General features: G+C 45.4%; 1 protein-coding gene across 2 annotated transcripts in view; it reads right to left on the bottom strand.

The window, feature by feature from the left end:
- cntn2 (contactin 2) overlaps positions 1–23,017 on the bottom strand; it is a 177,516-nt gene that overhangs the window by 55,354 nt on the left and 99,145 nt on the right. For both annotated transcript variants that reach the window (XM_041195638.1, XM_041195639.1), the window contains exons 7-8: positions 10,577–10,679; positions 3,588–3,769 (exon numbers count right to left, since the gene is read on the bottom strand). In XM_041195638.1, coding sequence (XP_041051572.1) covers positions 3,588–3,769; positions 10,577–10,679 — 285 coding nt within the window. The remainder of the gene's footprint in view (positions 1–3,587; positions 3,770–10,576; positions 10,680–23,017) is intronic.

Genomic DNA, 23,017 nt, shown 5'->3' with positions numbered 1-23,017 from the left:
TTAACATTCTCACCAGAGAGCGAGTGAGAACCAGAGAATGTGGCAGGGTAGAACACCACAAGCCAATTTTCCGTGCAATCCCGTTTTTTTTCCCCTGGAGCGATGGGCTGCCTTGTCGGTTTTTGATCTAACAAATCACTCATGCTAATCTTGATTGAATGGACTGAGGATATTCTGTGATATGAAGGACACCCCTTCGTTTTACAATATGGGACTTTCCAGTTAACACAGCAGTCAGGAGTTGGGATTAGTCTCCCACTGTGTGCAGTCAGGCACAAGTCAAATCTGATCTGCTTCACACAGGAGCACCATCTCGTGCTTACTTAATTGCCTGTGTCTCCTTTTTAATTGACTTCCTATTTCTGTATCAGACATGATGAATATTCATAAAAACAAAAAACTGCGGATGCTGGAAATCCAAAACAAAAACAGAATTACCTGGAAAAACTCAGCAGGTCTGGCAGCATCAGCGGAGAAGAAAAGAGTTGATGTTTCGAGTCCTCACTCGAAACGTCAACTCTTTTCTTCTCCCCCGATGCTGCCAGACCTGCTGAGTTTTTCCAGGTAATTCTGTTTTTGTTATGATGAATATTCAGATCGTTCATTGATTAAAGATGTGGATCCAACAACACTTCATTTATATAGCGCCTCTTAACGTGGTAAAATGTCCCAAAGTGCTTTACTGGGTGATAATTGGACAAAAAAAATCGATGCTGAGCCAAAAGAAGGAGATGCTAACGAGCGTCTGAAAGCAGGAGAGAGGGGTAGAGAGATCGAGATGCTTGTGAAGACAATTCCAGAGTTTAGGACCCAGTTAGCTGAAAGCACGGTTACTAAGGCCAAATTTCCCAGCCCCTCACGCTGGTGGGATCTTCCGGCCATGGCGATGTGAATGGAGATTTCAATGGCTCACTGACGCTCAGTGTGGGGAAAAGGAAGTGGGGAGTGCACGAGGAACCGGAGTTGGAGGAGTGCAGAGAGATCTCGGAGGGTTGTAGGGCAGGAGGAAGTGACAGAGGGTGGGTGGGTGGGTGAAAACAAGAATGAAATTTTTACAACTGGCTCCAGGTCACGCGATGCCTCAATGTCGATCAGCGGGCACAGGGGTGATGAGCGAATGGGACTTGATGTGAGTTAGGTTGCAGGCAACTGATTGGAGATTAATAGTAGAGAAGGCGCAACTGTATGCTGGGAGATACAGAATGGAAGCATCACAGTAATTGGGCAGAGATGGGAACTGACATAAGAGAGAAAATTACTCAAAGTTCATAGGCATCAATGACCAGTTTGGGTTATAATGACTAGCTGTCTGGCTGGAAGACCACACCAGTATTTGTAGAGTTAATCAGATGGATTGACAAAGCTCAGCGATGTTATTGATTCCCCGCTTTATTTCTGGCCTCAGCAGCTCCACCAAGAAAAGGGAACCATCAAATTTGGGATCAATAATTCAGACAATGTAGAATAACGAGTCCTGACAGCGGAGAGTGTCCTGAGGCTCAATGCCGCTCCGTGGTTGAGGTAATCAGAGAATGACACGACTGGCACCCATCCAACTGTATCCTGCACAATCTAGGCCTTTTCCTTTCGCTTGAAACATGAACCATTGTAGCCAGGAAGTCCTCATGCTCCCAGATCGCCACCAACGCTAAACCTATCTGAGAACCACGGTGTGTTGGAGCGCAGCATGACCCAATGGACTCCCTTTAAATTCTACCTTTATCACCTTTGAGAGGTGTCTGGCCTCTATTTCCCATCTCCTCACAATTGAAAAACATAACTGAAAGCAGCAGCCAAGGGTAGTAGTGGAGTTAACCTTATATATACACCAAAGAATAATGTAGCTCATTCACACTTGCTGGCAACATGTGTTCATGCACAGGGACCCATTCTCTGCGAACAAAAGTAATGTGTTCAAGCTGTGTGCCTTTTTTGAACCACTTGGGAGCTTGGGGAGCCTAGGTTTCCCCATTGCTTTCCCCTTGGCAATGCCTTGGCCAATCAGAGTTGACCTGCCAACCAATCAGCACCCTATTCTCCTGTGGCATAAATTGTTGTGATCGTTTGAAATTTGGCATTCTTGCCCTTTGTCCTGATGAGTACCAGGTGTAAAGCTTTGGCAAAGTGTCTCCTTTTTCAGCACGAATAAGAGAATGAATGACCCATAGTCTCAGGAGTATTACACCACATGGACCTGAGCGGAGGCAATGTTGGAGCTTATTTCGCGACTTTTCTGACAGACAAATCATTACTGTTTGAATACACAACAAGAACTTGCATTTTTATAACACCTTTAACCTGGTGAAATGTCCCAAGGCGCTTCACAGGAGCGACTATCAAACTAAATTTGACGCTGAGCCAACAAGTAGATATTAGGACAGGTGACTGAAAGCTTGGTCAAAGAGATAGGATTTAAGGAGCACCCTAAAGGTGGAAAGAGTGGTAGAGAGGTGGAGAGGTGTAGGGAGGAAATTGCGCAGTTTCGGTCCTTGGCAGTTGAAGGCACAGCCACCTGTGGTGGAGCAATTAAAACGGGGGAGGCGTAAGAGACTAGAATTGGAGGAGTGAAGGTATCTTGGAAGGTTGTGGGGCTGGAGGTGGCTACAGAGATCAGGAGGGGGGCAAGCCCATGGAGGGATTTGACAACAAGGAGAAGAATTAGAAAATATATTACAAAATTATACTCCAACTTGTGACCAAACTGGTGTACTGTCAATAATGACCACAGCAACATCAAAGATGTCAGTTCTAAGACTACAGCCAGTTTCAGGTAATAATCCCAGGCCTGGAACGCAGCAAACTCTCTCTACTCTACCTCAGTAAAATCCTTTCATCGTCAATTTTGGAAGAGCACATTATAACAGGAAGCATCCAAACCTCTTGTTTTTGTCGACCCGTGGGTGTGTATTGCAGATGCCCTCGGGGTTGGCACTTCTAAAGTTTCTCCTGCTCTGCCCTTGCCATTTGGGCAGAGACTCCATTAATCAAGGCGAGAGGTTGAGCCTAAGATTTCCATGAAGTTATGGTGGCGAAGCAGGAGTGACTATGAGTGAATTCACCTTTAATTTGAAGATTAAGCCTCCCCACTACCATCCTGGGAGAGGCTAAGCCATGTTCCTCCCCAAGAGTTAAAGTTGGCCCCTCTGTGGTTGACTCTTGATATACCCAGGGTAACAAGGGCTGGTAAATGCTGCTTTGCCAGTTTCTCACTTTTAAGAACGAATCCACCAAAACAACACAATTTAAGAGCAGCAGGAAGACATTCAGCCCCTCGAGCCTGTCTTGTCATTCAATTAGAGCATGACTGTTTTATATCTTAATGCCATCTATCTCCCTTGGTTCCTGCAACCCTACTCTTGCCTAACAAAAATGTCCCATTACAAAGAAATTAACTTTTATCGCACCATGTACTGAATTCCTGACATTAAAGGGTAATGCTCTAACCTGAATGTCAACCAGTGCCCAAAGCCTCAGGGGCAAGACTTTAACTCGTTCAAAACTCATCCACTTGAACAAAGATAGAATTGGGCCTCAAAACTCTATATTCTTGTATAACTCAATGGGAGGACCAAGATTTACCCTCTCACCATGAACAATGATTCTCCCTTGTGTTGAATCTTTTCCTCTTGAGTTTTCTGCCTCACATTCATACACGCCTTCATCTTCAAACTGTACATCGGGAATGTGCAGGATAGGCTTGTTCATGGATTGCAAGCTCTTGGATGGAAGTGACCCATCAAGCTTCCTCCATTTAATGGTAGGCACAGGACTGGAAGATATCAAACACTGAGATTATTAAAAGAAAGAATTGCTTTATATAACACCTTTCACAACCTCAGGAAGTCCCAAAGAGACTTACAGCCAATAAAGTAGCTCATGATGTAGGAAACCAATCTGTGAATGGCAAGATCCCAGGAATAACAATTCGATGATTGACCAAATAATCTGTCTTAGTGGTGTTCCGGTGAGGAATGATTTTATAGCCAAGGTGCTGGGGAAAACTCTCGTTTCTTTTTCAAAATTGTGTCATGGGATCTTTTATATACACCGGAGAGGGCGGATGGTGTAATCTGAAAAATGGTACCTCTGACAGTGCAGAACTACCTCAGCGTAGCCCTGGAAATTTCAGCCTAGTTTATGTTTCTCTGAGGTCCCGTAACAGATTCTAATAACTGGCATTGTTTTCTCCTTCTTTTGAACACTTGTTTGAAGAGATCCTTCACAGAAGCCTAGGTCATTGCACTAGATAGGGAGAGCCCAGGGATCCTGGCATATGCTGGAGACAATGTGGGGGCCTCTTGCAGAAACTTATTCATAGTGGGTCCAGCTGAGTCCTTTTGTTAGAAGTCAAAAACCATCTATGTATGTTACCCATACCCTTTGTACGTGTGGGTCCAGACCAAAGTAGGCCTCTACGTCCGCTGAGATTAATATGCTTCATCCTTCAGTGTGTGTCAGCCATCAATCTACTCAGTGGCATTTTCCAGGCTGAGGAGGCGCCAATTCTTGGGTTGGGGGTGGGGATGGGAGGAAAAATTTTTTCACCCAGAGGGTGGTTGGAGTCTGGAACAAACTCCCTGAGAGGGTGCTGGAGCAGGTTCGATCAAGGTATTCAAAAGAGAATTGGAATGGATTGCTATCTGTAAAGAAAGAATGTGCAAGGGGATAAGCCAGGGAAGTGAGATTCGGTAGAATGCTCCTTCAGCGATCCAGTGCAGTCTCGATGGGCTGAATGGCCTACTTCTGCACTGTAAAGATTCTGTGATTCTGTGATTTTATTTCCACCCTCACTTGTACTGCCATTCATAGTTGTGGGAATTCTGATCTTAGGCCTAACTTCTGGTGCATTCCCACTCGAGACCTGGCAGTAGTGCATTAGAAGGGTGGAATAGTTTTGGCCTGTATATCCCTAGCTGCACAGGGCTAAGAAACATGCAGTATGATTCTAAACCTATCCTGTTATCTCTTTGCCCAATGAACTGCATCAATTAACCTTTAAAATCAAAACTAATTATTTTGAGAAGCAAAGTGGGCTTGAATTGCCCCGGGGTACTGTCCTGTTGTCGCTCTGGTGAAAGCCTGGCAGAACCCATGTGATTACAGCACAGATAGGGTTGGCAATTCTGCTCGAATCTATTAACATAAGAACACATGAAATAGGAGCAGGAGTAGGCCATTTGGCCCCTTGACCCTGCTCTCCCATTCAATAAGACCATAGCTGATCTTCTACCTCAACTCCAACTGTGTGCAGCTTTGGTCTCCATATTTACGGAAAGATATACTTGCATTGGAGGCCGGTACAGCGAGTGTTCACTCAATTGGTCTCTGGGGTGAGGGCGGTTGTCCTATGATGAGAGGCTGAGTAAAATGGACCTATATCCTCTGGAGTTTAGAAGAATGAGAGGCGATCTCATTGAAAAATGCAGGATTCAGAAGGGGCTTCATAGGGCAGACCCTGCAAGATTCTTTCCATTGGTCGGGGAATCTAAAACACAGGGGCGTAGTCTCAAGGTAAGCGATCAACCACTTAGGTTTAGATGAAGAGAAATCCCTGCACTCGAAGGGTTGTGAACCTTTTGGAATCCTCTACCCCAGAGGTTGTGGATGCTTCATTGTTGAATACATTTAAGGCTGGGATCGACAGATGTTTGGTCTTTCAGGGAGTTGTAGGATATGGGGGAGCGGGTGGGAAAATGGAGTTGAAGCCCATTATCAGCCTTGATTGTATTGAACGGTGGAGCAGGCTGGATGGGTTGTGTGGGCCTCTCCTGATCCTATTTCTTGTGTGATAGGAGAAAGATCCATGCAAGAAGAGTATAACCTGGGCCCCAAAAGGATGATGGGAATCTTAAAATATTGCATCCTTTGCACATGGGGCTGAAGGGGCAATGGCTGGAATTTTAAAGTGGAGGAAAGATCCATGGAAACATTCCCCACTCTCCAGTTACAGCCAGGCGATGCTGAATCCTCTGTATGCACCATCATAGTCCTTGGGTCTTTGGAACCAATACATCCTGACCAGGTCTGATCTGCAACCTGTACTCGGGGGATAATCAGACTGTGCCTGTAATAAATGGGTACATTTCAAGGGGAGCCAAATAGTAGATCTAAACATTTACATCTTCATCCACGTCAAGTGAGGAAATATTCCCCTATATTATTTGTCAGTTATTAGACCAACTTTTTCATGGCATGCCCCAGTGACCTTGACCTTTTTGAGTCAGCCCAATCACATTGTGGGAGCCAGTCAAAGAATGAAAGATGTGCTTTTCTATAACGCCTGTCTCAACCTCAGGACATCCCAAAGTGCTTTACAGCCATTGAAGTACTTTCTGAAGTGTAGTCATTGCTGTAAATTGGGAAACTTGGCTGCACAGCAAGCTCCCACAAGCAACAATTGATCAGATTTTAATGATGTTGATTGAGGCACCTCAGTATAATGGCCTTCCTGAAAGGCACCATCTCCAACAGTGCAGCACTCCCTCAGTACTTCACTAGAAACATCAGTCTGAATCTTGTGCTCAGATCTCTGGAGGAGGAGTAGGAATTGAACTCACAGTCATCCGACTCAGAGGTAAGGATACTACCCACTGAGCCACAGCTGACTATGCTTTTATAATAGCACAGGGTTTTTATATACTTATTTTCTGAAATAAAGTGTACGGATCCCTAGTTACACTCAGTCAGGACTTTAATTTCCTCTGGAAGTGCAGTGTTTTATGTATTCCATTAAAAACCCTTTGTATGCTATTGTCAACCAGCCCATTAACTTGATTATTTTAAATGGACAACAATTACATTAAAAGTAACACACCACGACATTTTATTGGAACACATTAACAGTGCATTTCCTCAGAACCTATCACTGGTCATAAACAAACAGCCTTTATTTATTACAATAGCTTTTTTGAAAAAACATCAAACAATCATCACCGTGGCAACGATGTGCTCCAGCTAAGACACCCTGTAAAGTTAATATAAGCTCACCCACAGCTTGTATTGGATGCTGGAATTACCACGTTAGACAGTATTCCCCCAGGGTATCTAAACCTTATATCTAGATTTTAGCATGATGTTCTTAGTACGCCTAATGCCATTTCACAGCTGGCTGGTATTCAATGAATGAAATTATATCAGAAATAGGGAGAAGAAGAACAATAAAGACAGGGGCAATTCGAGGAAGGTTTCTTATTTTTATCAGCAAGGAACAGAATATTCTTCTACTAACTGTGCTGAATGTCAATCTCTCCCAAAGCAGGCAAAACATGAGCTGTATGAATATTAAAGCTCCCTCTACCCGGCACCAAAGTATGTACCTCAACACCCATTTCATCAAGAAAGCATTCATGTCACATCGCTGATTTTACTATGGCGATGCTACAGTGTTAAGTAATTTTACTGATTTTTAAAAAAAAAACATTTTTTATTGTTTCATCTATATGCTCCACAAGGACAAAGGAAGATTCAAACTCAGAAGAAAGCGTGGAATTGGAAGGAAAGTGGTCGAGGAAAGGTCACTAATGGAATAAATGTCCATGTGTTGGTCACTGTGACATTTTCAATGGGAGTGGGGGTGTGAGGTCAAGTGCCCTTTGGGATTGTTAAATGCAGACATGAATATGAGTAACAGTGGATAAATTCATTGGAACTATCAAGCTGTTAAGGTATTTAAATTTCTTGGCCTTTAAATTAAGAAAATGTCTAGTTTTTTTAAAAAAATGAGTGCTTGCTATTTCACTCTATTTCTTGGTCATTGTGACGTTTACATGAGATTAGGGGTGTAGCTGTGGCCTGTCCATTCAGGAAGTGAAGAGGACAAAGGCATTTTGAGTGTCTCCCAAAACCCCACACCCCAAATGGGAGCTGCCTGTCATGATCACAGGGAGACGGGTTGTCGGCAGGGGTGGGTGTGGGTGCAGGAAGGAGGGGAGACATGGCATGTAATAGTCCCAGAGCTCCCCTGCTCCTTCTGGCCTCACAAGGATAACTCAAGGTCTCTTTAGTTGCACCACAAGTGAAACTGGACAGAGAGGTTACCATGTGGCCAATTTTATCTCAAAATAATGAATGGGATCTGATGTACATCTGGGCGGAGATGGTAGTGTAGTGGTAATGTCCCTGGGCTAGCAAATCTAAGGACCCAGACTAATATCATGGGTTCAAATCCCATCACAGCAGCTTGTGGAATTTAAAGTCAATTAATAAAATATGGAATGTAAAGCTAGCCTCAGTAATGGTGGCCATGACAACTGTCATCAGTTGTTGTAAAACCTCATCTGGTTCATTAATGTCCCTCAGAGAAGGAAATCTACCAATCTGACCTATATGTGACTCCAGACCTGCAGCCATGTGGTTGACTCTCAACTGCCCTCTGAAATGGCCCAGCAAGCCACTCAGTTCAAGGACAATTAGGGATGGGCAAAAATGTTAGCCTTGCCAGTGACTCTTGCTTGAATTATGTAAAAATGGCAGAGATGCACAATCTCTAGTGATGCTTGAAGGTCAGGGGTGATCCCCCTGATTTCCTGGCTATTATTTACTTCTCAGCCAGCACCACTGAAAATAGGTTAATTGATTATTAATCACTGCAGCTCGTGGCTGTCACATTTATCTAGACCACAATTACACTTCAAAAAGTACTTCATTGGCTGAGAAACGCTCTGGTGTGTGCTGCGGATGTGAAAGGTACTGTATATATACAATTTTTTAATTTAAAAATTTAAGATGAAGTTTTCTGTGTGAACAGAGGATTATACGTGACTGGCCTCCATGAGATTACAGGATAGAATTACATGTTGGCACTGTTATTGAACAAATACTCCTAGACTTATATCAAATTCTCCTCACCACTCTTTTAACCAAGCATTAAAGCATTTTCAATAATCTGAGAGCACAGAGGAGAGACAAGATAGATAAGAGATTGCTAAGTGTTTGTCCCATTATTTCAGCATCATAATCGCTAGACTCATATCTCAAAGGTCACATAGCATCAATGTGATTCTCATGTCCAGACGGGTTCAAATGGTGTCCCACTGTTTTATATCACAACATCACGCACACATTTCATATATGGACGTGGGTACAAGACAAATTTGGCCCTGTATTTGCTTAAATTGTGTAAATCTCTAACATCTTACACTTTCGATGGGGGGTCATCGACCTGAAACATTGGCCTGAATTTTTGCAGGGATGGAGAGGGTCTCCGGCTTATCCAAAATGGTGCTGGGACCCCGGGTTGTAGTTTGCACATCCATGGTTCACAGGTGCAGTTGCCTTCAAGCAGATCTAATTTTTATTAGTGAGATGTCCAAACCATGACCTGCGGACTTTACACTTTTCAAGAGAAGGTCTAAAGTTACTGGAGTTACTTGGAGCAGCCAGGTATCCTTTAGGAGAGGTCCAGAGACCCTTTTGGATAGAATCAAGGACACTTTTAGATAAGTCTGGGGACACCTTTAGGAGGGGTAAGGTGCTGTTTGGGAGAGGTCAATTTCCCTTTGGGGTTGTTAAAATTAGGCATTGATGTGTGTAAAAAGTGCATAAACTCATTGGAACTAGCAGGCTGACATTTAGCACTCCTTGGAACTAACTAGATATCGAGGCATTAAATCTTCTGGCCTTTAAATTTTAAAAAAGAACAGACTATAGTTTAAAAAAAGAGTGCTCACTATTTCACTCTGTGTGTTGACAGAAGACTGAGGGTTATCATTACAGAATTTGTGCTGCATGACTGATTCTACAACTTAACATTATCACAGTGGGGTGGCAGTAGGTTCACAGTTTGATTGACAGATTCAAGTGGTTTAAAGTCTTTGATGCGTGGCTATGAATACAAATGCTTGTTTTTATAAGGGATAAAGTAGTGAAGGAATTTAAACATAGTGAATGGGTTTTTATCAATTAGAATTTTTTCTCAAATCGTGAAATCATCAATAGACAATTAGAATGTTATTTTATTTCAGCTCAGTATGGGTCCTGAGGTCTGTCCGTGGTATATATTGGGTGAGTTGGCATGGAGGGTGTAAGGACAAAGGGTGGTGGGTGAGGGAGCATGGGTTGGCATGAGCTAGCACTAAGTTGGTAGAGGGGCCATAAAGGGTCATGGAGGTGGGTAGAGGGGTTAAGGTTGGAGGACACAAGGGGCCATTGTGGGGTGGGTGGGGGACATGAGATAGCATGGGTTGGCTATGGGAACGTGTGGGGCGGGGGGGTGGTGGTGAAGGGATTGGGCTAGACGGCTGTTTTGTTTTGTGTCCTTGTTCATTTTTACAGCTGGGGCAAAGGGCCAGATCACCAAAGCGGCTTTTTCAGACAGCCCGCCTCCACACTTGGTAGCCCATATGAGTATATTCAAGACAGAGATTGATAGATTTTTGGGAACTAAAGGAATTGAGTGCTCTGGGGATAAGGCGGGAAAGTGGTGTTGTGGTGGGAGATCAGCCCTGATTTTAATGAATGCCAGAGCAGGCTTAAAGGGACGAATAATCTACTCCTGCTCCTATTACCTTTGTTCCAATTTCCTTTTGAAAGCTACTGTTGATTTTGAGAGTTACTCAACAAAATTTACTTCACTCACTTTCCAAAGGCAAAGCACTCCAGGTTCAGTGACTGTCCAGCCAGCGCATAGGTTTCCGAGGGAAACTTCACCCGTATGTGTGGAGAATGAGTCCTCGTGTCACCTAGAGAGCAAGAAAAAACACATGAGGGGGGAGCTCTATGGTGAAGGACTCCAGGTGGTGATGGAGGTTGAAGGAGCAAAACGAGGCCTTTCATGATACTGTTGCTTCTTGACTCACTCCATCATCTTCCAACGCACAACTGCCATTGCAATCCTTCATCCAGCTCAAGTGGTTAAAGAGTGAACTGGTTGCTCTTGGAGTTGAACTTTACTCAGGTAACTGGTATCACTGGATAAAATGGTGGTGTTGCACAAATCAGAGCTGATCTCTGGGGTAGATTCATGGAATCATAGAATGGTTAGAGCACAGAAAGAATACATTCCACCTGTATTGTCCGTGCTATCTCTCTGTAAGAACTATTCTCACTCTCTTGCCTTTTCCCTGTTGCTCTGCAAAATATTTTTCCAGCAGAAAATGATCAATTTCTGTTTTGGAAGCCATGATTGAATCTGCCTTTGTTACATGCTCAGACAGTGCCTTCCAGTTCCTACCCACTTGCTGCTTAAAAAAGCTTTTTCTCATGTCACCGCCGCTTCTTTTGCCAATCACCTTAAACCGGTGTAGTCTGGTTCTTGCCTCTTCCACCAATGGGAACAGTTTCTCCCCATAGTGACTCCGTCCAGTGTCCTCATGATTTTGAACACCTCGATCAAATCTCCTCTCTACCTTCGCCCCTCTAAAGAGAACAAGCCCCAACTTTGCTAATCCATGCACATAACTAAAACCCCTCATCCCTGGAACAGCTCTCGTAAATCTAAATTCTAGCCTTTAGTTGACCGAGGCCCCGAGATCTGAAATTCCCACCCAAAACCTCTCTGCCTCTCCTCCTTTCAGATGCTCCTGAAAAAACTACCTCTTTTGACCAGCCATCCTAATGACTTTTTGTGTTGTAAAATCGTTGATCTGATAACAGGCCTGTGGAGTGCCTTGGTACATTTTATTATGTTAAATATATGAATTTAAATTGTTAATGAGGATTAACAAAATTTACCTTTATGTTTTCCTTTTTTGTCTCCTTTCCACTTCTCCACACCCACCCCCTCCAACTTCCATTTCCCCTCCTTTTTGTGCACATGGCCCTTTTCCTCACTGCTACAAGGACCCCAAGTGCTATTTGCCATTTGCAGCCACTCACAGGTGGACATTCACAATGAGGGACCTTGGATAATGGGTAGCTGGAGGACATCAAAGCCGACATCAATCCTACCCTCAACTAGTGAAGACCTTTAGCCTTTCAGCAGACGTAGCAGCACCTGGTGAATGCCTGTTATTTAATTTTCGTGCTGGCTACATTTTAATGCAAACTGCATTTAGGGAGAGATTTACTGGGCTATGGGGAAAGGGCAGGCGAGTGTGACTAATTGGATAGCTCTTTCAAAGGGTCAATAGAGTGCGATGGACTGAAGGGCCTCTTTCGGTGTTGTATCATTCTTTGATTCTATGTAAAAAGTTTATTAATTTCGACACTGGGGTGAGAGTGACTTAAGCTAGCCAATTGAAACATCATTGACACATTGAAAGCCAATCGCCTAGCTGAGTCATTGGAGCAACCTTTAAGCTTTCTTCTCTAAATGTGCTTTTCTCGTGGATTTTGTGGTATTTGAGGTGAAATCTATTAGAGTTCGGAAGGGAATACTTTCCATATTAGGTACCAGCATTAGCAACAAGCAATCATGGGTCATCTGGATCGCAAAGTAGAGTGACTCCTTTATCTCTTCTAATAATCAGCTTAGAACCCACTAGTGTGCTGTTTTTTGACTCCTACACTATAGTTAACCTTGAGGAAGATTGACAACTTCATGTGAAATAGTGCTGAATTGGAACTAATTGCAATGCAGGACATGATTATTTATTTGATACTTATTCACTCTTAGGATGTGGGAGTTGCTGGTAAGGGCTAGTGTTTAATGGCCAACTCTAGTTGCCCTTCAGGGTGTGGTGGCGAGCGGCCCCCTTGAACCTCTACATGCAGCTAGCTTGATATCGTCCAGACGGATTTTATATCAGGAGTAGGAACCCTGGCTCATTTCCCCTTCCCTAACCAAGGGGCATTGCGTCACATTGTAAGCATCCTACCTCCAGCCCCAGTGGTGAATAGCTGAGTTCCGAGCAGGAATTGCATTTAAGCTGACACTTAACTCTACGGAGTTTAACACTACTCTCAACTTGTACCAACTCTGTTGGTAATAATATCAGTTCTGGAGTGGAACAGGAGCAAACTACATCACAGGTGAACAAGGAGATATAGGAAGTGACATGATGCTTGATTGCCAGTTTCTCTCACCTTGTTCTTCCCATAGTGAATGCCAAAATAAAGATACAAAAATTAAATTGGGTAAAAATTTCTGAGGAGAAAGCATATCCATTCCAGAAGTAGCTGATTTAAATTTATTATTAATGATTAAAAGCAAGAACGTTTTAAATTAATGTATGATTAAGCAGATTTACTTTGATTCCCATTGCAAAGCAGCTCAGCAAGACTTAAAGGATTCAATTGATTTTCATTAAATTCCTGCTCACTTGGTTATAACCAGCTCAGTGTGAAGAGACACAGACACAGGGGATGCTCCTAATTTGGAGAAGTGGGAAGTAGAACACATTTTGTTTCTTAATGGTTAGGATTGAAGTCATTGATGAGCTTGACTTAAGTTTAACAAGGTTCAAGTCCCACTCCAGGGGCACATTAGTCAAAGTTGATACTCCAGTGCAGTACCAAGGGAGCGCTGCACTGTCAGAGGTGCTGTCTTTTGGATGAGACATTAAACAGAGGCCCCATCTGCCTCTTCGGATGGCCATAAAAGATCCCATGGCACTATCTGGAAGAAGCGCAAGGGAGTTCTCCCCGGCAACCTGGTCAATATTTATCACTCAGTCAACATCACAAAAAAAAATTACCTGGTCAGTGTCACAGTTTGTGGGATCTTGCTGCGCGCAAATTGGTTGTCCCGTTTCCTACATTACAACAGTGACTACACCTCAAAATTTAATTGGCTGTAAGGCAGTTTGAGATGTCTGGTGGTCATGAAAGATGCTACGTAAATGCAAGGCTTTCTTTTTAAAAGAAAAATTTCCACTAAGCAATTGGACACAAGTGATGCAGATACCAGATATATCTGGAGTTATATTGCTCTTACAAGGAAAGCTACACCCCAAGATGTGAACTTCTCCCTGTCACAATGTTAATTAGTCTATTCTTTAGTTACTTATTGGGAATATTAACCATTTCTCTGGTCAGGGTACGCAAGATTATGCTGATAGGATTGGGGGGGCGTCTCGTACAGGGCATAAACTCCAGCATGGTGTCACACTAAAGATAAAGCAGTGACTGACTTTAAATTGATCAGTATCCATGAGTGTGGTAGAATTTCAAAATACCTCAGATCCATTATTTCACAGACATTGTGAAGGCAGTCACTGTAAGTGAAAGGACTCTGAAGTGGTGGCTGGCATTTATTTTAAGGCCTTACAAGTGAATGCAAACTCAAACTAAGGATTTAAAAATATAATTGAAAATACATCCCAGGGCTTTGTGGAAGGTCGCGTAGGTTACAGGCAGTGGATTTTATGGATTATTCAGATCTTAAAAAACTGACTGGACTTCTGACTATCTTTTACTAAGCTAACAGAAGGTTGTTAGAGTGTGTAATGTGTTGCCACAGGGCATGGTTGAAGCATTGCAGACTTGAAGAGAAATTTTGGATAAATTTGAGGCAGAGAAAGGTTCGGGAGTACAGTTTGATGCACTGGGGGTACTTTGAAGTAGTGCAGCAAAAAGTCCAGCACAGACATGACAGGCTGGATGTCCTGCTCCCATGCTGTGAACTTCAATTTTTAAAAAATCATTTTTAAAAAATCATATGGGCGTTGCCAGAAAGGCCAGCATTTATTATCCACTCCTAGATGCCCTCGAGAATGTAGCGGCGGGTCTAATTCTTGAACCGCTGCTGTCCATGTGGTGAAGTTACTCCCACAGTGCTGTTAGGTGGGGAGTTCCAGGATGAAGGAGTGGCTGGTGTATTTCCAAGCAAGGGCGGTTTCTGACTCGGAGGGAAACTCGCAGGTGACGGCGTTGCCATACCTTTGCTGCCCTTGGTGACGAAGGGCGTGGGTTTGGGAGTTGCTGCTGAAGCCTAGGTGATGTGCTACAGGGCACCTCATAGATGCTGAATGTTGCGGCATGGGCGGTGTGGATGTCATTGTGTTGCTAATCGAGCACCCTGTTTTGCCCTGGGTGGCTTTGAGTTTCTTCAGTATAGTTGGAGTTGACTCCATCAGGTTCTATGGTTAACTCATTGCTGAATCTCACTATAAAATGAAAATCAACTGAACAAGCCTTTCACAATTATCAATGCCTTTTCTCATGACATGATCTGTGCACGGCTATAACGTTTAATTGCTGGTTACTTTTAAATAACATGCAACTATATGAGCTGCATATTAGATAAAGCAGGTGTGATCCTATAAAACATACGAATTAGGAGCAGGATTAGGCCACTCGGCCCATCGAGCCTGCTCCGCCACTCAATAAGGCCTTGGGCTGATCTGAGTGTAACCTCAACTTCACCTTCCCGCCTACCCCCGATAACCTATTCACCCCCCTTGCTTAAGAAGAATCTATCTACCTCCCTAAAAATATTCAAAGGCTCTGGGCGGAACTTTTTTGTGCCCGCTGGCGTCGGGTGCGTTTGGCAGTGCGAGTGGACAAAAATCGGTTTCTCGACGTTGTGAAAGGAGTTTGCAATTGTCCGCTCTGCCTGTCAATGGTGGGTCGTGTTTCCCACCACTGAACTTCAGGAAACTCATTATAATACATCTACATTTCATTATAAGTCCAGATTGCCGGATCCATTCCACCACCACCCCCCCCCCCGCCACCACGCTGGATCATCCGAATACACGCCGATGTGTTGCACAACTGTACATAAGCGACGTGCACCTGGCGAACGGCACTTCCCTCGGGAGTTTGAGGTTTGTTTGCCTACCTGGCTTTGGGCAGCACTCGTGGTCATCAGTGCCAGACTCCCCAGGCAGCACCACATCACTTTTAGGGAGGCTCACGGGCAGGTGTCTACCTACCAGACCAGCTTTAAGGCGGGGTTGGCTTTTCAATGGCTGCAGGGCTAGGGCTCGCTTGGGGAAGGGGGAGAAGTGACCTCAGGCAAGGGAAGAGGCTGCAGGGCGAGGGCTGGGGAAGGGGGTATTGCAGTGTGTGTGTGTGTGTGTGTGTGTGTGTGTGTGTGTGTGTGTGTGTGGGGCAAATGTTGATCTGTGCAAGTGGCCCCAAGATGGTGAGGGCTGAGGAGGCCGTCTCCAAGGGAGATGAGGCCATATGGAGATGTGAGGGTGTGTGTGTGAGAGAGAGTGAGTGGTGATGCCCCTTGAGCTGGCAGCGAGTGAGATGCCAGTGGATGTGTGCTGGGCTTCTGAGGTGGTGAGTTTAGAGTGATGAGATAGTTGCCTTACCCTGGCCGCGTGGATGAGATCATTCATCCTCTTTCTGCACTGGATGGCCAACCTCTTCCATGCAGTGTTGACACTGACCACCTCTGCCACCTTCCAAGCTGGAGTGGTGAGACTGATGGGCCTCCTGTGGCCAGAGCAGGGATAGAAGACATTGTGGTGGTCCTCAATGGTGTCTGGAAGGCATCGCAGGGATAGGTCACGGAATCAGGGGGCTGCACTCTTTTTGGCTTTTGGGGCCTTGACTTCACCGGTGCGCTCGTGGGCTGGAAGCACTGAGAGGTGTGCGCGTGGCTGCACTTTAAACATGGCGCCCGGCATAAGGAAACGGCAAATCGGAGGCCACCCACCAGCGAAATGGCGTGTTTCCCAGGAGTGACTCATTAATGAGGTGGGATTGGGAGGAGATGGCACAAAAACCCGCCATCGCGGCCAGCTGGTAAAACGCCCTTTTCTCCGCCCGCTACCGCACTTAGTGCAAACCTGGGACGATTCTGCCCTCTGCCTCCTATGGCCTTTTGAGGGAGAGGGTTCCCAAGACTCACGGCCCTCTGAGAGAAAAGAATTTCTCCTCATGACCTGTCTTAAATGGGTTACCCCTTATTTTTAAACAGTGACCCCCCCCCCCCCCCCCCCCCCCACCCCAGTTCTAAATTCTCCCATGAGAGGGAACATCCTTTCCCCATCCACCCTGTCGAAAGTCTACATGTGATCTGGTGCTCCCAGCGAGAAGCTGAACTCCCCTGGAGCGACAGTGAACACCATATTTCTCTGATATTCACAGAGTGGACAGCTTGACAGAATTTTATGAGGATTGCAGGATTAGCCTTAAAATGTACTAAATATCTGTGCGTTGCTGCCACAAACTCAATATAATCTGCAGTTTCAAGAAATATTAAGCCACCCATGTATTTTGCAATGCGACAGGCACAGTTTGTCAAATATTATTTGCAGAACCCAACACTGCTACATGCCTAGGTTTGTTGTTTAATTATATGAATTAATGATCTGGGAGATTTAGATAATGATCAATTAAAACACTTTCAAAGATACAGATGTCATCCAATGCACACGCCACCTTTGTGAGAATATTTTACTTTTAAAATGTGCGAATAATTAATTTCACTTAGGCACAAAGCAGATCTGACTTAAAATTTAATCTGATTGAAATCGTGATGATTATCTGCTGCGTGTTAAAAAAAAATTGCCACGTTTGTAACCGTGGCAACTGTTGCTGGGCATTGACGAACGCTTGTTTATTAACAGGTTGTGAGGGTTTTCTGCTGAATAACCTCCTGTTTCGGGCCTGGTAGAGCAGCAGGGGATTAACTGAGTTTAGGATTTTCACTGGACATTTCAGTACTTGTCTTAAACTGCCCAGGTTAAAAGCTACCCCGCTCGCACGCAGTTTTGAAATGCCCCCTTGCACGTAAAGATCATTCGTCTATTAGCTCAAGAATGAAATGGCCAATAAAAAAAGCGGCAACAGATGGAGCGTAAATATTTGTGCCCCTGGCACATTTTTTGACGTACAGCTTCTTTTAGAGAATTTATGGTCCATCTGTTTAATTGGGCAGCATCACTGATATTCGCAGACTTCGGAGTCAGTGTTCCCGTTGCTACCTGCTCTCAGCTGGTTATTTTCTAGATCCCTTCCCTCATCTGCATAGAACGTCTCTGCCCAACAACATCATCAGCAACAGCCCGCATTTATATAGCACCGTTAACGGAAGGGGCTGCGTGTTGCCGGGAGGTGGACAGCTCGCCACCCCCCTCACCCCCCCCACCACACCAGAAGGAGAGTCAGTTGGAAACTGGCTCGCTCCATACCAGCCCTCCCTGCAGCCACAACCAGCAGTGGGTGGGCTAAATTGGCGGACAGGGGGACTTCTGCCCCTCACTTGGGAGGAAGCCCTGCCCCTCGGGAGCTGCTGGCAGATCGGACGGAGGCACCAAGAGCTCAGTGGTGGGCGCTTGCCGGTACTGCAACCAGTCCCAGAAAGAATGGATCCTGGAGTGAGGTGTGTTGGCGGTATTGGGAGGGTTTGGCCAGCTTGGGGGGATGGGTGGTGGGGGGGTGGGGGTAGTGGGTTTTGGAGAGCAGGTGGGTAGGAAGGAAGAGCGGGGCTGCCAAAGCTTCGCAAAGGGCACCTCCACCACCCCCACCCCCCCCGCCCCATGAAGTTAGCACTTCCTTCCTTCCTTAAAACTCATGTTAAAATACGGCCCACCCACTCCTGCCTGCCCACCCATGCCAACAGTGTTACGGCACGGGCATGGTATTATCGGGGTCAATTGGCTTGTTAACAAGCTCAACTGACCCTTAACTATTTAGTTACACATAGCAGACCGTCAGCTGATTTCGGTGCACTTTACCTACCGTCTAATGAGGGTGGGTGGGAAGGTGGTGGGCTGGGCACCTGCCCTATTTTTGTGCCCCCCATCCCCCCCAACAAAAATAGACCTGAAGGGGACACGTAAAATCCAGCCCCAGAAACCGTCCCACAGAACTGCACAGGGCATCATAAAACAAATTCTGATACTGAGCCACATAAGATGGTATTCTGGCCGATGACCAGAAGCTTGGTCAAGGAGGGTCTTAAAGGGACATGAGTGGCAGAGAAGGAGTTCCAGAGCTTAGGCCCTTGGCAGTTGAAGGCACGGACACCAATGATGAAGTGACTAAAATCAGGTTTATTCAAGATCCTGGGATTAGATCAACACAGATATCTCGAGGGGTGTGGGGCTGGGGTAGATTACAGGGATAGGGAGAGGACAAGGCCACGGAGGGATTTAAGAACATGCATTTTACAATTGAAGTGTTGCTTGACCGGGAGACAATGTAAGTCAGCAATCACAGAAGTGTTGGGTAAGCCAGACATGGTGCAAGCTGGGACATGGACAACAGAGTTTTGGATGACCTCAAGCTTTGCAAAGGGTGGAAAGGGGGAAGCCCACCAGCAGTGGGTTAGAATAATCAACTCTAGGGGCAGTAAAGACATGGATGAGCGTTTCAGCCACAAACAGAGGAGTTGGATGTTACGAAGGTACAAACAGATGACAGTCCAGCTCTTTTTATTTCAACATTGCTATTCTTGACCTAATTGCAGATTGCATCTTTTTTATAACATAACAAATCCACATACAGTATATCAGATGCATCAAAAAATGCACAAACATACATACCTGTTTACTTATATAGAAAAATATGTGTACTATACATAAAAAAATGAAAAGGAAGACTTGCATTTATATAGCATCTTTCACAAGCTCAGGACAACCCAAAGAAAATTAACCCGCCCATGAAGTAGTTTTCAAAAAGTGTAGTCACTATTATAATGTAGGCAACACAACAATTTGTGCACAGCAAGCTCCCACCAACAGCAATGTGATAAAGACCACACAATCTGTTCAGTGAGGTTGAGGGGGGTAAGCATTGGCCAGGACACCGGGGAGAACTCCCCTGCTCTCCTACTTCTGTTCTCACCCTTCTTCGAAATAATTTATGTCAATCTGAGAGAGCAGATGGAATCTTGATTTAAAACCTCATGAAAGATGGCACATCTGAACAGTACGGAAATCTTTCAGTGCTGCCCTGGAGTGTCAGCGTAGGTTTCTGTGCTCATGTCTCTGCTGTTAATTCCGACCCCAGGAAGCAAAGGGGCAAAGGCATCCTCCTGCCAGCTATTCAGCAGATGGCTTGTCAATCAAAACAACTCCTTTCCTCTCCCACGCGGCTGGACCCTGCTCAGGCATCTCATATTAGGCTTGCTGCAGTGGATTCCCTCTTAACACCATGAAGGCGAATGCATGTTGGCCAAAGGTGCAAGGTGACAATCTGCTCATCTCGCCTGGTTATCTTGGCAAATGGCCTTGGATGAAACAGTTGACTCTTGTTTTACCCATTTGGAATAGATTGCGACCGACTGGCCTGTGCCACACTTGCTCGCCTGCTTTGAATGCACATCCTTCGAATACAAATGAAGCCCCAGGAATGAAAGGCTTAACATATGAGGAACTTTTGAGGACTCTGGGTCTATACTCGATGGAGTTTAGAAGGATGAGGGGGGATCTGATTGAAACCTACAGAATACTGAAAGGCCTGGATAGAGTGGACGTGGGGAAGATGTTCCCATTAGTAGGAGAGACTAGGACCCGAGGGCACAGCCTCAGAGTGAAGGGAAGACCTTTTAGAACAGAGATGAGGAGAAACTTCTTTAGCCAGAGAGTGGTGAGTCTATGGAATTCATTGTCACAGAAGGCTGTGGAGGCCAGGTCATTGAGTGTATTTAAGACTGAGATAAATAGGATCTTGATTGGTAAGGGGACCAAAGGTTACGGGGAGAAGGAGGGAGAATGGGGTTGAGAAACCTATCAGCCATGATTGAATGGCGGAGCAGACTCGATGGGCCGATTGGCCTAATTTCTGCTCCTATGTCTTATGGTCTTATGGTCTTATGGTTTTTGGGAATCAAAATTGGGAGAGCTGTAGTTGACAGCTCACTGTTTTACAATTTTATAATAGCTCGCAAGACCAAAACCTACCCCACTGTCCTTTAAAATGCAACCTCTAGATCCTTATCTGTGAAGACAGATCCAAAACTGAGCTTCAGTCTATCCCTTTAAACTTCAGCGGTTGCAAGGACAGCACAATCCATCACTAGATAATCAAGCTTTTCATGAGTAATGCCGGTAAAATGACAATTGGACTCCTTGAGTAGAGGGAAGGAGCATTATTACAGCCCCATCAACGATAGTGGTTTTTTTAATGTCATTTCTAATAATTAATTCTTGCTTTGTTGAATCAATTGTAGGAACGTAGGCCTGGATTTTCATCACCGAGGCGGATAGCGGGAGATGGGAAAATTCCCGGCATGGCCCGCCCGCCTCAGGAGGAAATGCCCGTGACGTCGGGATCCTCATCGTGGGGACCGCGTGCGAGCTGGATTCAGGCCAGCTGACCCGGGGAAGACGGCGGCTGCCGCAGGCTGCTGGGTGCAGAGGCTCCGTTTTGGTGCTGTGGGACTTCATCCCAGTTATAAGGTAAAAAGTAAGGCCCTCCAGCCCTCAAACATGCTCCCCATGCCACCTCATGCCCCCATGCCAGGCTATGCCCTCCCACCCAAGCCCCCACATGGATCCTCATACACCCTATGCCAGGTTATGCCCCTCCACCCACCTCCATGCCCCATCATCCCCCTTATGTCAAAGCTATGTCTGGTCTCCCAGCCAAGAACGCCTAATGAGACTTGGCTGAGAACCAAAGAATCCGTTAACCTGTTGAAACACCAGGTTCCAAAGAAAACATTACTTGATTGACAGCTCTGGCTCTCTGATCTCTGCTGCCAATTTCACAATGTTTATTTACACAAGACAAAGCAGTTTCAAGTGCTTGCAGTATCAGCTACTGATACTTTAAAGGGCTTGGATGATTGACACTTTCATTGGGCTCTAGTAAAAATGAGTTTTTATTTAAGGAAGTGGAAAGCTATCAAGGAATGACTTTTTTAAAAAGCCCTTTTGCACATCTACTGTCGCTATAGGGTTAATTGATTCTAGATGGCGTATAGTGGGTCAATGCGCTTGGAAATGCCACAGCTTTGCATTGAGGGCAAGAGGGGCTTTGGGATTGTTTGGGGGGCATATCTTGGCAGGGGGGTCATGAGTGGCCAGAGAGGGTGGGTGGGTGGGTCATACCTTGGCATGGCGGGGAGCATAAGGAACTTATATTTTATGCAAACTATGGTTCATGACCACCTCTGAGGCTCATTGAAAACTTAGCCTGATTTGACGAAAATTGCGGCTACGCCTATTCCAGCGATGGAACCATCCAGGTCAGGAGCGCAGGGTGCAGGCTTGCAATCCGAGCCAGCCTGCACCCTTCGCAGGCCCCGTTGAGAATTGTAAACCCTGGGAATGGGCTCAGGAATCCCGGGGTAGGCCACCCTTTTTAAAGGGCTGCCAAGTCATCCAAGACTCAGTGAAAATCAAGGCCGCGGTTTCCGTTGATGGACAGCGGGTAAAATATAAAACGAAAAAAGAGGGATTTGTGGAACGTCCCTGAGTGAAAGGGGAGCTGTGGCTTTAAGTGGCGAGGGCGGAGTTTGGAGATGCACTGTTGGTAAATACGCGCTCCTCTGGGCTGGATTCTGCGGAGCACGCTGGAGCGCGAGAGATGGTGGGTGGTCACGGAGAATTGTGCAGGAATCCGCAGGTCAGGCTCCCGGCATTTGGAAAACTGTACGTGATTAAAACAGCGATGGGCAGTTAAACAAAAAGGGGAAACTTGCCCGGTGTTAATATGATTAATTGCCTACTTACATACAACTGAAATACAATTCGTTGTAATTACCCAAATTTAGTGAAACTCACACGCGTCTCTTGTGCCGTCAGTAACTCGCCCAGTGAAAGCGGGTGATGAGGCTTCCTCGCCTCAGTGCGAGGTTTCTCTGGGCTTTGGGGAGACTGATTCACAGGCCATTGGTTGGATTTTGGAGGTATTTTCTATGTGTAAAAACATGCTGAGCTGGGGAGAGACTCTGGGGAGAGACTCAGGCGGGAAATTCAGAACACGCAAGAGACTGGGTCCGAAATTGACAGGAGCAACGCGCAACTGAGGTGCAGAGGGGACCATCCCTTAAAGTGACATCTCGGATCTGAGTCCCTAAGAGGAGGACGCTTAGGAGGCTTTTTGCTAGGAAAGGGGGAGTTAGTGGCAACGTAGGAATCATCTACCCTGGCCTTCTTCATCATCGAGAGCTGGAGGAGATGCACTGGCTGGACTGTGACATCTCAGACCTCAGTTGGACCCATGGTTTCCACCGAAAGATCTTTTGTGACCATGGAGGAGTCACCTCCCCTGGACTTTGGAATATGTT

The sequence above is a fragment of the Carcharodon carcharias genome, chromosome 9 (genome assembly GCF_017639515.1).
Source record: "Carcharodon carcharias isolate sCarCar2 chromosome 9, sCarCar2.pri, whole genome shotgun sequence".
Lineage (NCBI taxonomy): Eukaryota > Metazoa > Chordata > Chondrichthyes > Lamniformes > Lamnidae > Carcharodon > Carcharodon carcharias.
The sequence above is the reverse complement of the archived record's forward strand: the minus strand, read 5'-3'. Positions and strand labels throughout refer to the sequence as shown.